Source organism: Bufo gargarizans, chromosome 3 (assembly GCF_014858855.1).
Source record: "Bufo gargarizans isolate SCDJY-AF-19 chromosome 3, ASM1485885v1, whole genome shotgun sequence".
Taxonomy (NCBI): Eukaryota; Metazoa; Chordata; class Amphibia; order Anura; family Bufonidae; genus Bufo; species Bufo gargarizans.
The window spans coordinates 480,104,475-480,120,278 of NC_058082.1; the positions used below are offsets into that span (position 1 = coordinate 480,104,475).

General features: G+C 47.3%; 1 protein-coding gene across 1 annotated transcript in view; it reads right to left on the bottom strand.

Moving 5' to 3' along the window:
• The window catches only part of RSKR (ribosomal protein S6 kinase related), a 43,757-nt gene that overhangs the window by 15,582 nt on the left and 12,371 nt on the right, over window positions 1–15,804 (bottom strand). The window contains exons 3-5 of the mRNA XM_044288282.1: window positions 5,414–5,497; window positions 5,264–5,332; window positions 3,013–3,082 (exon numbers count right to left, since the gene is read on the bottom strand). Coding sequence (XP_044144217.1) covers window positions 3,013–3,082; window positions 5,264–5,332; window positions 5,414–5,497 — 223 coding nt within the window. The remainder of the gene's footprint in view (window positions 1–3,012; window positions 3,083–5,263; window positions 5,333–5,413; window positions 5,498–15,804) is intronic.

Genomic DNA, 15,804 nt, shown 5'->3' on the forward strand with positions numbered 1-15,804 from the left:
TATAGACTTCCTGATCACCCCCCTGTCATTGATCACCCCCCTGTCATTGATCACCCCCCTGTAAGGCTCCATTCAGACGTCCGTATGATTTTTGCGGATCCACGGATACATGGATCGGATCCGCAAAACACATACGGACGTCTGAATGGAGCCTTACAGGGGGGTGATCAATGACAAGGGGGTGATCACCCATATAGCCTTCCTGATCACCCCCCTGTCATTGATCACCCCCCTGTAAGGCTCCATTCAGACGTCCGTATGATTTTTGCGGATCCACGGGTACATGGATCGGATCCGCAAAACGCATACGGACGTCTGAATGGAGCCTTACAGGGGGGTGATCAATGACAGGGGGGTGATCACCCATATAGACTCCCTGATCACCCCCCTGTCATTGATCCCCCCCTGTAAGGCTCCATTCAGACATTTTTTTGGGCCCAAGTTAGCGGAAATTTTTATTTTTTTCTTACTAAGTCTCATATTCCACTAACTTGTGTCAAAAAATAAAATCTCACATGAACTCACCATACCCCTCACGGACATTTATATTCCAGACTTCTTCTCACGCTTTAGGGCCCCTAAAATGCCAGGGCAGTATAAATACCCCACATGTGACCCCATTTCGGAAAGAAGACACCCCAAGGTATTCCGTGAGGGGCATATTAAGTCCATGAAAGTTTGAAATTTTTGTCCCAAGTTAGCGGAAAGGGAGACTTTGTGAGAAAATACAAAAAAAAAAATTTCCGCTAACTTGTGCCAAAAAAAAATTATTCTAGGAACTCGCCATGCCCCTCACGGAATACCTTGGGGTGTCTTCTTTCCAAAATGGGGTCACATGTGGGGTATTTATACTGCCCTGGCATTCTAGGGGCCCGAAAGCGTGAGAAGAAGTCTGGGATCCAAATGTCTAAAAATGCTCTCCTAAAAGGAATTTGGGCTGCTTTGCGCATCTAGGCTGCAAAAAAGTGTCACACATGTGGTATCATTTGGGGTGTCATTTTACATATACCCATGCTGGGTGAGATAAATATCTTGGTCAAATGCCAACTTTGTATAAAAAAATGGGAAAAGTTGTCTTTTGCCAAGATATTTTTCTCACCCAGCATGGGTATATGTAAAATGACACCCCAAAACACATTCCCCAACTTCTCCTGAGTACGGCGATACCACATGTGCGACACTTTTTTGCCGCCTAGGTGGGCAAAGGGGCACACATTCCAAAGAGCACCTTTAGGATTTCACAGGTCATTTTTTACACATTTTGATTTCAAACTACTTTGCACACATTAGGGCCCCTAGAATGCCAGGGCAGTATAACTACCCCACAACTGACCCCATTTTGGAAAGAAGACACCCCAAGGTATTCTGTGAGGGGCATGGCGAGTTCCTAGAAAAAAAAAAATTGTCACAAGTTAGCGGAAAATGATGATTTTTTTTTTTTTTTTTTTTTCTAACAAAGTTTCATATTCCACTAACTTGTGACAAAAAATTAAAAATTCTAGGAACTCGCCATGCCCCTCACGGAATACCTTGGGGTGTCTTCTTTCCAAAATGGGGTCACTTGTGGGGTAGTTATACTGCCCTGGCAATTTAGGGGCCCTAATGTGTGCGAAGTAGTTTGAAATCAAAATCTGTAAAAAATGGCCGGTGAAATCCTAAAGGTGCTCTTTGGAATGTGTGCCCCTTTGCCCACCTAGGCTGCAGAAAAGTGTCACACATCTGGTATCGCCGTACTCAGGAGAAGTTGGGCAATGTGTTTTGGGGTGTCATTTTACATATACCCATGCTGGGTGAGAAAAATATCTTGGTCAAATGCCAACTTTGTATAACAAAAATGGGAAAAGTTGTCTTTTGCCAAGATATATCTCTCACCCAGCATGGGTATATGTAAAATGACACCCCAAAACACATTCCCCAACTTCTCTTGAGTACGGCGATACCAGATGTGTGACACTTTTTTGCAGCCTAGGTGGGCAAAGGGGCACACATTCCAAAGAGCACCTTTAGGATTTCACCGGTCATTTTTTACAGATTTTGATTGCAAACTTCTTCTCACGCATCTGGGCCCCTAGAATGCCAGGGCAGTATAACTACCCCACAAGTGACCCCATTTTGGAAAGAAGACACCCCAAGGTATTTTGTGATGGGCATAGTGAGTTCATGGAAGTTTTTATTTTTTGTCACAAGTTAGTGGAATATGAGACTTTGTAAGAAAAAAAAAAGATAAAATAAATCATCATTTTCCGCTAACTTGTGACAAAAAATAAAAAGTTCTATGAACTCACTATGCCCATCAGCGAATACCTTAGGGTGTCTACTTTCCGAAATGGGGTCATTTGTGGGGTGTTTGTACTGTCTGGGCATTGTAGAACCTCAGGAAACATGACAGGTGCTCAGAAAGTCTGAGCTGCTTCAAAAAGCGGAAATTCACATTTTTGTACCATAGTTTGTAAACGCTATAACTTTTACCCAAACCATTTTTTTTTGACCCAAACATTTTTTTTTTATCAAAGACATATAGAACAATAAATTTAGCGAAAAATTTATATATGGATGTCGTTTTTTTTGCAAAATTCTACAACTGAAAGTAAAAAATGTCATTTTTTTGCAAAAGAATCGTTAAATTTCGATTAATAACAAAAAAACTAAAAATGTCAGCAGCAATGAAATACCACCAAAAGAAAGCTCTATTAGTGAGAAGAAAAGGAGGCAAAATTCATTTGGGTGGTAAGTTGCATGACCGAGCAATAAACGGTGAAAGTAGTGTAGTGCAGAAGTGTAAAAAGTGGCCTGGTCATTAAAGGGGTTTCAGCTAGCGGGGTTGAAGTGGTTAAGTGAATGGTCCACATATGGGATGCAAAAAAAGCGGAACAGACACAGAAAGAAAATATGGTTGTGTGCATGAGCCCGAATGAATACTGTGCTGATCTATTTCTATGGTCTAGTAAAATCTAACATGAAAATAAGTCACATAGCAATCCAGTGTATGAAATGTGTGACGTCATCACTTACTGATGAAGAGGTGGCTCTGTCCCTGCCAGCTCTCTCCCAGGCATTGGATGAATGAATGCTTAACCTCCCTCTGAAACCAAAGACAAACCTGTTATTACTGATGAACAGCACGGAATCAACTAAGTCTTAGGCTTCAGTCACACAACTACAGAAATACTGTAGGAATATTGGTCCAGAAAAGACCCATAACACAAAAATGTTTCACCTAATACCCTATTATGAAATTTTTGAGGAGTATCCTCCATACCCCCCTACCCTCATCTGTTAGCTAGAGCAGAGAGAGGACACAAACAAAGGGCATATCTGGATCTGGAAGACACAACATGTCCATGCATTACATGGACAGTCTATTGATTTCAATGGTACACATGCAATGCTTCATTTCTCCTGTGGGGGCGCTGCAGGTTCCCCCACCGAATATGGCTGTGTGGGAAACCCTGTGATCAGCTTATGCACCCTTCTAACAACAAAGTGGACAATCACTTTAATATTTGTGGCTGTATTGATTTGCACACTTTGAGTACCATTCTTTTTCTCCCGCAGTTTCAGACATATTTTTTTCCTCATATAGGCTCCACTATAGAGAAACATAGAATGTGATGAATTTTTGGAGCAGCCAAAGTCCCAGGGTTAATGGCATGGTCATCTGTCCATTCTCAGATGAGCTCAATATCTCCACATTCACTGCCCAATTGTCACCCTTCCCTGTATTGCGAAGTGAGTTGCATAAAACAATCTTAGAATTATCTGACTGGCATTCATATTAGATTTTTCTGATATTGTAAAATAAGATATTGTATTGAGCGAAGAAGAACCTGAACGGTGTATATCTACACTTATGTGAAAAGACTCAAAAGGGGAGACACAGTCAAAACTATCATGTGAAATGTAATAGTTATATGTGAGAAGATTACGTTGGTGAAGTCAATGACCTCACATTATCACTGCTTTCCATAGTGAGCTCAGTCCCCTTTGGTACTGCACAGAGATTTCAGTTACTGAAAATCTAACACAGCGTTCTGAAGGTCCTTTTAGATTATCTACCAGTAAATGAGACAAAATCAACGATTAGCATATCCAACTATGCTCATTTATTACATTTTTAAAGAGGTTATCACCTATTTAGGTCATCAATATCTGATCGAAAGAGATCATCAATATCTGATCGGTGGGGGGCCAACTCCCGGCACTCGCACCAATTAGCAGTATGAAGAGGCCATGTAATGTCACATTCATCTGTCACATGGCCTAGGCGAAGTTCAGCCCTATTCAAATGAGTACTAGGATATGCCATCAATGTCGGATAGGTACAGTTCCCCCCTCTGGACCCACTCCCAGAGGGGAGAACCAAGCGATGGAGAGCATTCCGGACATGTACAGCATCCATCCATTCATTGCTATTGGAGTTCCAAAAATAGTTGAGTGAGACGGAAAGCCAAGCCAGCCAGGTTCCTGTCTCAGCATCCAATCCCAAAGCTAGGTGGAAGATTTTAGACTGCAGCTCATTGATTGACATTGCCTGTGATTTCACTTTGTTTGCATCATGGCTGTGTTTTGTGCTATTTGTGTCTGTATTTAAACGCCTGGTATGTGACTGTGGCTTATTTTCTGGATTAGTCCATCATCTGCTGTTTTGGTTTCTACTGATTCTCCTGTTATTTTGACTGTGACTTGCTTTCAGGATTAACCCGCATCTATTGTTTTGGCATTATATGTCTCTCCTAATTTTGACCCTATTTTCAATTACTCTTTGCATCCCTGGTCATTCTGGTAGGTCTGCTTCTAGCCAACCTGCACCAGTTTTCTGCTACCTTACTCTGCAGACGTAACCTGGGTTCCTAGCAGTCAAGTTCATTCAGTCTTGCCTTCTTGCTTTGGGCTTTAAAGAAGAACCCAGGAATAGTCTTAGGTTCCTACCAACTGTTTTTTCCCTGCTGTTCTTGTTCTAATATTTCACAGACCCCCGCCAGTCTCTATTTTCTGGTCCCCCTCAACACACAGGAAATGATTGCCAATTATTATATTATTATACACCATTCGGAGCCTTTTTTTTTTTTTTAAAGACAATGGCTGGACAATACCTTTAATCAATCATATGTTATCAGGAACTGAAATCTCTCATCAGTAATCATTCTGGAAATTAGATAGCAATGTGATTTTCTCACATGTATTAATTACATACCACAATATAATTTTGTTATAACTTCCCTCTGTATACAACAGTTCCCTCTACCCAGAAGAGCGGTTGTACCTGTATGCTGACTTCCTCCTTACATTGTCTCAGTGTGTTGCGACGGAGAACCTCTCCTTTGGGTAATACCTGAGAATAAATACAAAACTTCACTTGGCGACCAGAAACACGTAGGTGTGGTAAGTGTGTTTAAATGGGGAAAATTGATACCTTTAAGGCAAAGATCTTCTGTTCAGTACAGTTGAGCACCTTGAGTACTGGACCCAAGGAACCTTTAGCAACACAACCTAAAATCTATAACAGATAAAATATTGATTATTTAACTAAATCAATAATAATATAGGCTGGCTCACAGTATTTTTGCATATAATTTTTTTTGACCCACTAAATATTAAACAAATTTGATATCGACATATCAGCATAAATACATAAGTATATATATTGTATAGATATATATAGTGCGGAGCTCACGCACAGACCTATACTGCTGGAGTACTCCAAACAAATGAATAAGACCTTTTGGCTAAAATGTAAGAATCATTCGGTTAACCACTCAAAATGTCTATATGATTGTATGCCGATTTACCAGTTGTTGGAACCGGAGAGGTTCAAGGAATGTCCTTACTGCGGTCTCCTACAAAGAAAGCTCTGTACTCAGGTGCCGTTTGTCGATGGTAATTACACCGCTTCCGATCGATGGCGCTCCACTTACTCCTCTTACGGAGCGAGCTTCCGACCTGTTCTCACAGTGTCCCACGTGACCAGCTAGATGGCAATTTGCTGGTTGATGACGTAGGCGCTTGGAGCCGTCGGGTTGACGGAAGCTGATGCAGCTGAGTTCGAAGTTGCTTGGGCCCGTCGGATTAATGGAAGTTGGTACAGCAGAGTTTACTTGGTACTTGATTTGTTCGGCAAAGTTGAATGTATCAACATAGATTAAACTACCTTGTCGGTAGTTCGCAGATGGACAATGGTATAGGACTTCTTGCGATAGTTGAAAAAAAGTCCTTTTCTTGCAAGATTATAAAAACCGCACCAATAGCCAGGTCTAATCCACACTAGACGCGTTTCGGAACGAAGCACCTTCCTCAGTAGGTAAATGTGGAATGCCTAGTGCTGGCAGCCTATCAGAGGCCGATGCTGGCGGCGCGATGACGTCATTGAGCCGTATAGCAAGGGACACAGGCCGGAAGAGGCCTGCATCGCATCGCTGGAGGTAAGTATAAGTGTTTTTTTTTATTTATATAGGTACAATACTGGCACATGATAAGTGGGGACTACTGGGCTGGCACATGATAAGGGGGGACTACTGGGCTGGCACATGATAAGGGGGGACTACTGGGCTGGCACATGATAAGGGGAGACTACTGAGCTGGCACACGATAAGGGGGGACTACTGGGCTGGCACACGATAAGGGGGGGACTACTGGGCTGGCACACGATAAGGGGGGACTACTGGGCTGGCACATGATAAGGGGGACTACTGGGCTGGTACATGATAAGGGGGGACTACTGGGCTGGCACATGATAAGGGGGGGGCTACTGGGCTGGCACATAATAAGGGGGGACTACTGGGCTGGCACATGATAAGGGGGGACTACTGGGCTGGCACATGATAAGGGGGGACTACTGGGCTGGCACATGATAAGGGGGGACTACTGGGCTGGCACATGATAAGGGGGACTACTGGGCTGGCACATGATAAGGGGGGCTACTGGCGCGTAAGGGGGACTACTGGCACATAAGGGGGGCTACTGGCACATGATAAGGGGGCTACTGGCACATAAGGGGGCTATTGGCACATAAGGGGGGCTACTGGCACATCAGGGGACTACTGGCACATAAGGGGGACTACTGGCACATAAGGGGGGCTACTGGCACATAAGGTAGACTACTGGCACATAAGGTAGACTACTGGCACATGATAAGGGGGGGGCTACTGGCACATAAGGACGACTACTGGCACATAAGGACGACTACTGGCAGATGATAAGGGGGGCTACTGGCACATAAGGGGGGCTACTGGCACATAAGGGGAGGCTACTGGCACATAAGGGGGGCTACTGGCACATAAGGGGGGTTACTGGCACATAATAAGAGTGGGCTACTGGCACATGATAGGGGGCACTCTGGCTACTTACACATGATATGGGGGGGCTCTAGCTACTGGCACATGATGGTGGGGGCTCTTATTACTGGCACATGATTGGGGACATCTATGGGGGCACATCTTACTGGGGGGCATCTTTTGAGGTACTTATTACTGGCAGATTATTGGGTGGCACTATAGGGGCATCTACTGAGGCTAAAAAGAAGGGGTATTTTATATGTGGGGCTCTGTATAGGGGCATTTTATTCTGGGACACATTATGGTGGGTACTATGGGGAAGGGGGGGCACTATGTGGGTCATCTATGGGGGCACTGAGAAGGGGTATTTTATATTGGCACATTATGGGAACATTAGCTCAACTTGGGGCATTACAAAGGGGTATGTTTTGCACATTATAAGGAGAATTATTACTACTGGGGGGGGGGCATTATGGTGGGCTTTATTACTCCCCCATGGTATGACCCGCTAGTAGCAGCACAGCCTCTCCCTGCTCTGCTATCCCTCTGCCCCTTCTCCAAATCCTTATTATAAAATCTTTCTCAGTAGGATAAAGCACAACATCAGCTCCACCGAGCCCCCGGCCAAGTGTTGAAGTGGCGTCCGAGATCCCCAAGGGCCAAGCCAAGTAACTGTAAGTTTTTATGTGAAATATGTTTATGTTTGTAGTTGATCTTTATTATCGATTTTACATTGCAGATTATAATTTTTTTTTGCAGCATATGGGTAAGATTTTATAAATATTTTTATTATTTGGTCGAAAGGCTCATTGGGGGGGATTGTAACAGGACTGCCGTAGAATATCTAAAATAGCTGGTTAAGTAAAATGTTGCATGCAACAATCATTAAATAGGTGGCCAACAAAAAAGGGGCGGGTCAAAGGGTGTGGTAAAACACTATCTGAGCATGCTGAGAGTTGTAGTTTTGCAACAGTTGGAGGCATCCTGGTTGGGAAAACACTGTGATAATATGAACAATGGGGGTTCTACAAAAGAGCTATCGTGGGGCAAAGTTCATATTTGTGTTTACACACGTGTTTTAAAATGAATGCTTTCTCATATTATAAACAAGTAAATAATGACGCAGTGCTGTGGGGCTGGTATGCAACTTTTTCCAGGGCTGGGTTTTATCCCCAGTAAATATTGCGCATGCAAAGCCTGACTCTGCCTGTTAATCAATATGGCACTAGGTATTAGTTCTCAATAAGCAAATCAGCCCCGGCTGGTGGCTAATCGCTACAGTGAAAGCAAACAAGTTTTTTGAAAAAAAAGTTCTGCTGACGTCACACTATTGGACGGATGCTTTTGAGGCTCAGACTTGGTCCCATAGATTTTGTAATATACAGATTCCTTACTCAAGCATCCTCGACAAAGAAATCCATGAATTCCGAAACGAGTAAGAGTAAAGAAGTCTGAGCTCAGACATTTTGATTAACAGGCAGTCAGGCTTTGCATGTGCGAGTATTTTATGTTGATATGTTCAAGATCTCTGTTTGCTGTCAGTGAGTAGTCATTTTATTTTTTACACCTATAGGCTGAAAATCTACCTTGATCAACCTACAGAGGTGTATAGTGTACACCTCATTCCAAAAGAAAGAACTGTGATACCAATAGCAAGTAGTGCAACAGTCCAACTGTCACGGATGTACTAGGGGAGAACACCAAAAGACAATCAAGAAGGAAGGGGAAAGACACTAGGCCTCACCGCTAGGGAAGGAAAAGGGTCACCACCTATAAAACCCTGCTCCTGGCCCTAGAGATACCCATACACGGGAACCTAGAAAACCCTGGTGACCCTCAGATGTCCTAAAGATAATAACAGCAGAGACCACCTGTTCCTTCCCTGGTGAAGGAACTAGCGTCTCACTGAGGCCTAGTAAACAACGGGGGGGGGGGGGGGATACAAAACACGACAAGCGGAACACAACTTCAGAGGATGAAGGATGAACAGGACTTCAACACGAACCACACTCCAGCTCTTCCAAGACCAAATGAAGCTATCCCAAGCAAGGAGTGATGGGAAAAGTCAGACTAAATGGGGTGAGGTAAAGGTCACATGATCCACTGTCACGGAAGGTGTTACAGAAAACTAGAAGACACAAAATGAAGATCCGACTGACTGGATCCAAAACTAAGGAACCAAAGGGTAAGCCCTGCAACAGACCTGGCTCTCTCCCTAACTGCTCAGCCTATGCAAAAATCTCAATGGTAGATGATTGCATATCCTCGTTCCTCGACTGTATAACACCTGAACACCCTATAATAGTGAGGGGACACGACCACCGGCTCCCTACACTTGATACAGAGGGAGTCAGGGTCACCTGGGATCCAGCAAACAGGAAAACACAAATGAATGAACAAAGCTTATCTGTATAAGACTCAGTAGTAGCATCCAGCATGCACACACTCCAGGAAGTTGTATAAACCGCAAAGTGATGCAGTATGGGAAGGGATTTAAAGGGATGCAATCAGTGCAACTACATGACAGCTGAGAGAGGCTAACGAGATGAGAAAACGAAAGCAAAACAAAAGGAACCTCAAGCAGGAGGTTCTGAAGAACGTCTGACAGAGCTTCTCAGATGTCTGGTGGTGACATCCACACCTGAACACAGGAGGTGTGGACATACCAGCAACACACAGACAAAGTGAAACCAAAAGAGGCTGTCAGATCACTGATGCATAGATAATCTTTCAGACCTTCTTGGACCTGTCACAGATGTGACAGTACCCCTTCTTCTACAGGTGACCTCCGGGCACCCAGGACTGACCTTATCAGGATGAGCTCTGTGGAATGCTCTCACCAGACGACTAGCATTAACATTGGTTGCTGGAACCCACATCCTCTTCTCTGGTCCGTACCCTCTCCAATGAACGAGATACTGGAGGGATCTCCGGAGAACTCAGGAGTCCAAAATCCTGCTGATCTAATATTCTAAATTGCTGTCCACCATGACAGGAGCAGGAGGCAAGGAGGAAGGCTCAACAGGTTCGACACATTTCTTTAGCAACGATTTATGAAATACGTTATGGATTTTCAATGCCTGAGGAAGTTCAAGACGGAAGGCTACAGGGTTAATGTGGCGAAACCAACCTCGCCACTGGGTTTTGGAGGGGCCTGGCTATCCATGGATGTATACATTATGGGGATATGTGGGGTTTTGGGGGGTTTTCTGTGTTTTGGGGAAAAATGTGTGTTTTCTGTCTGTGAGTGATTAAGTTAGCCCATTACGTTTGGTAATTGTATTTTGTTCATTGCCTCTCAGACAATGCCAGTGTGTTAGTTAATTGCGTCACAGACAATGCTCATTGTATTTTGTTGATTGCGTTACAGACAGAGGGAAGGGGATTTTGTGTACAATTGCTGGGAAGGTTTCAATACTGTAAATGCATGTGATTGGAGCTGTTACTGCTCTCTGGATGTAGGAGAGGTTCACCCACTGGAGCCTGGAGCCTTGTCGTAGGTCCAGGATGGGTAGGAGACGGTGAGACCTCAACCAAGCTTCGGCGGTTTGTGGGGCCTGCAGTGCGTATAGTGTCAAGTGGAGTGCTTGGAGTCCTCGGAAAGCACTAGGAGCATCTATCGACGGAGGTACCCGGTCGGGGTGCCAGGAGATCCGTTACATTGGTGGCGAGCAGTAGGATGGTGTCCTAGTGAGAGGAGAAGCAGCTCAGAGACACCGTTCATGGATTTTACAATTGAGGGCATACAGGGATGCAGAGCGGAAAGGCGTATGGCACCAGGCCCTGGAGGACGTGCAGCGTCGGAGGGGTGAGAGTCTTCCCAGTGAGGAGCAGAGATTACGAATGCGATTGGCGCTGCAACTACCTCTACTTGGAGAGCAACCATTGATGGAGTGGGTGTCAGAGCTTGAGACACTGGTATGGCAGGAAACCTGGTTGGATGACGCTTACCATCTGTAACGGATCACCTGGCACCCCGACTGAGTACCTCCGTTGCTAGATGCTCCTAGTGCTTTCCGAGGACTCCAAGCACTCCACTTGACACCGTACGCACTGCAGACCCCACGAACCGCCGTAGCTTGGTTGAGGTCTCACCGTCTCCTACCCACCCTGGACCTACGACAAGGCTCCAGGCTCCAGTGGGTGAACCTCTCCTAAAACCAGAGAGCAGGAACAGCTCTTACAAGAGCTAGTAGTTATGCCAGGGGAGTATAGCAAATCTTCAGCGTATAGCAATCCCCCAGTTTTGATCAGTTATCCAAACACCAGTCTCAACATGATGAAGGATAAAACAGGAACACTTTATTGAGGGCTACCCGCCCGTATTTATGCAGGTCCCCATCTGGTGGACACGCCCCCAGGGGACCAGAATGGAGACTGCGACACACAGAACAGATACAACACATCCCCACAATGCATCATGGTTTCCTCCTCTCTGCCCCAGAGACAACCGAGGAATAATCCAATTATCTCTCAGGACAAAGGGAAATCGCCAATACACATGTGGGGACAACAGGACAGAAATTACCATTTAAACACAAAATGTCACACCCTCCCAGCAAACACAGACATTTAACATATTCCCAGATAGCTCAAGTCTGAGTGCATATCATTAGGCGAATGGCACTCAGACCACACGAATACAATTAAACTAGCCATCTGGGTACCCTAACATAACAAAATACAATTCCAAAGACAGATGCGGCCGGCCTGTCTTCTTTAAAGTTAGTATGGGCCATAATCCTGAGGCAGGAGGCTGGCAAACAGCCCCCTCCAAAACACCATGGCGAGGTTGGTTTTGTCACACATCTCCCTCTTCCAGGGAAGACTAACCATATACCTGACCTCACGGTCAGTACCTGAGTTAGTCTGGCAGTCCAACCACAACCCCATACTGGACCTGTTGAATTTTGGGGCCTGGCTCTGTTCTGTATGTCCCCAGCTGTTGAGTGGGCATCTGCGACTCCTTGCTGCCTTGTGGTTCTCCAGCTTGGAGCTGTAGGTACTTGGTGGGAAGAGGCCGACTGCGCTCTGCCCAGATGCCAGCTCTTCCGCTGGGGTCGCTTGTGGGGAGTCCGGCTCTGAAGAAGAGGATAGGGGAGGGCAGAGGCCGACTGCGCTCTGCCCAGATGCAAGCTCTTCCGCTGGGGTAGCCTGTGGGAAGTCCGGCTCTGGAGAGGAGGAATCGCTTACCTCCTCCTCCTGGCATTCCTGCAGGGTTGGTGGGGGATCTGAACCGGCCGTCCAGCATCCCGGTAGGCCTGGTGCAGAGACCACGGTCCTATCTGCACCATCGAAGTTAGGTGTGCTGTCCCCCTGTGGTTGGGGATAGAGACCGGTTGTCTCTTCTATCTTTACAACACACTGCTGCTGGGGAGTCAGACCGACTGTCTCAACTCTCTGTAACGCTGCCTGGTGCTGGGTAGTGGGTGCGACCATCTCCACTCCTAGTAATGCTGGTTGCTGCAGGGACGGGGGACTGACAATCTCCTCTCCCTGTGATCCTGTCTGCCGCTGGGGAGAGAGACCGGTTGTCATCTCTCCCTGTAAGTTAAGCTGTCGATGGGAAGTCAGACTGACTGTCTGGACTCCAGGTAATGCTGGCTGTAGTTGGGGATCTGGGCCGGCTACCCGGCATCCCTGTAGGGCCGTTGGAGAGACTTTGGTCCCATCTCTACCTGCCGTCGGGAGGTCTTCCCAGAACCAGTCGATGAAGTTCCCTACTTTGGGAGTTGGTAGGGAAGCAGGGGGTATCGCCGGCAAGTCTTCCCAGTTGTAGGAGGGCAGATCTGGCTCTACTTGTCGAGTAGGTTGGGGATGAACAGAGCTGAGCAGGTGTTGGTAGGTCTGCTCCAGCTCCCACTCCCTTGTTACCAGGTGGGTCATGTCTTTGCTCACCTCCCTTCCGTCAGCATAATCATGCATGCCCATCCGGTAGTCGTAGATGTCCCAAAACCTAGACTCCTCCGTGCTGCCAAGATCAATGTCCTCCTCCAAGGCATCCCATAGTAACCCAGGTCCATCATAATCCTCACCCTCAGGTCTGTCGTGCTCAGCCATCCAGGGGGAATGTTGAATGACATGCCACCTTAGGGCCTGGTAAGCGTCCTCTAGCCAAAGCTCCTTACATACCAGGTTCTGGAGCTCTGTTACCCAGTCATCCAGGGGCTGCTCTCCCAAGAGACCCATCCGCATCGCCACACGCTTCTGTAGCCGCTGCTCATAACTGGGGAGACTCTCACCTCGCCGCCGCTGGGCATTTTCCAGGGCATCATACCAGACTTCCTTTCTGTCTGCATCCCTGTAGTCCGCGGCTGCCTCCTCCTCCTCGTCATAGAACGCTGTCTGAAGACTAGCCGATTCCATCCTGCTGTAGCCAGGGGAGCTGTACGGATACTAGCGTTGCCCTCAATATACTCCACGAACGGTGTCTCCGAGCTGCTTCTCCTCACACTAGGACGCCATCCCACTGCTGCCACCAATGTAATGGATCACCTGGCACCCCGACTGAGTACCTCCGTTGCTAGATGCTCCTAGTGCTTTCCGAGGACTCCAAGGACTCCACTTGACACCGTACGCACTGCAGACCCCACGAACCGCCGTAGCTTGGTTGAGGTCTCACCGTCTCCTACCCACCCTGGACCTACGACAAGGCTCCAGGCTCCAGTGGGTGAACCTCTCCTAAAACCAGAGAGCAGGAACAGCTCTTACAAGAGCTAGTAGTTATGCCAGGGGAGTATAGCAAATCTTCAGCGTATAGCAATCCCCCAGTTTTGATCAGTTATTCAAACACCAGTCTCAACATGATGAAGGATAAAACAGGAACACTTTATTGAGGGCTACCCGCCCGTATTTATGCAGGTCCCCATCTGGTGGACACGCCCCCAGGGGACCAGAATGGAGACTGCGACACACAGAACAGATACAACACATCCCCACAATGCATCATGGTTTCCTCCTCTCTGCCCCAGAGACAACCGAGGAATAATCCAATTATCTCTCAGGACAAAGGGAAATCGCCAATACACATGTGGGGACAACAGGACAGAAATCACCATTTAAACACACAATGTCACACCCTCCCAGCAAACACAGACATTTAACATATTCCCAGATAGCTCAAGTCTGAGTGCATATCATTAGGCGAATGGCACTCAGACCACACGAATACAATTAAACTAGCCATCTGGGTACCCTAACATAACAAAATACAATTCCAAAGACAGATGCGGCCGGCCTGTCTTCTTTAAAGTTAGTATGGGCCATAATCCTGAGGCAGGAGGCTGGCAAACAGCCCCCTCCAAAACACCATGGCGAGGTTGGTTTCGTCACACCATCCACTATGGTGGGACACAGTACGACAGTCTCCATGGATGGAGGAGTACGCCAAGCCCGAAGGTGAGGAATATAATGGCCCTGGTTTGTTGTGGGAGTCTTTTGAAGACATTGACTTTGGGACATTACTGACTACAGGGGGGACTTGCACAATTGGCCTACAACTAGTGGGGTGAGGGCAGATCTGACCTTTCTGGTCCAAAGGGAGTGGGAACTGGAGCAAGATTATCAACAGTTGTTTCGCTCCATTCAAGCCCAGCACAAGATACAAGACAGTTGGATACCAGGCCCAGACCTGCAGCCCTACCCCTGGCAAGTCACAGCTGAGGTATCCCCTACTTCCGACCCAACTGTGGAGGTAGGGGACTTCATAGACTGGTACTGGGAGGAACCCCAGTCGGCAGGTGGAGATGGGACCGTAGTCACTCCACCGGCCCAACAGGGTGGCTGGGCAGGCGGCCCAGATCCCCAACTGCCACTGGGAATACAGGGAGAGGAGATTGTCGGTCCCTCATCTCTGCAACAACCAGAATCACTGGTAGTGGAGACAGTCGGTCTCACTACCCAGCGGCAGTATACTCTACAGGGAGAGGAGACAGCCGGTCTCTCTTCCCAGTGGCAGGTAGAATCCCAGGGGGAGGAGTTGGTCGGTCCCTTACCCCTGCAACAACCAGCTACAGAGGTAGGGGACCTCATAGACTGGTCCTGGGGGGGAAACCCATATGGCAGGTGGAGATGGGACCGAGATCTCTCCACTGGCCCTACAGGGATGCTGGGCAGTTGGCCCAGATCCCCAACGGCAGGCGGAGTTTCAGGGAGTAGGGACAGTTGGATCTGCTCCCCAGCGGCAGTGTACTTTGAAGGGAGAGGAGACAACCAGTCTCTCTCCCCAACCACAGGGGGGCAGCACCCCTAACTCCAATGATGCAGATGGGACCGCCGTCTCTGCACCAGGCCTACCGGGATGCTGGACGGCCGGTACAGAGTCCCCACCAACCCCGCAGGAAGGCCAGGAGGAGGAGGTAAGCGATCCCTCCTCTCCCCAGCTGATCCGCAACAAGGTCCTGGGGGTAGGATTCCCTGACCCCATCCCAGCGGAAGAGCTGGCATCCGGGCAGAGTGCAGTTGGCCTCTGCCCTCCCCTATCCTCTTCTCCAGAGCCGGACTTCCCACAGGCTACCCCAGCAGAAGAGCTGGC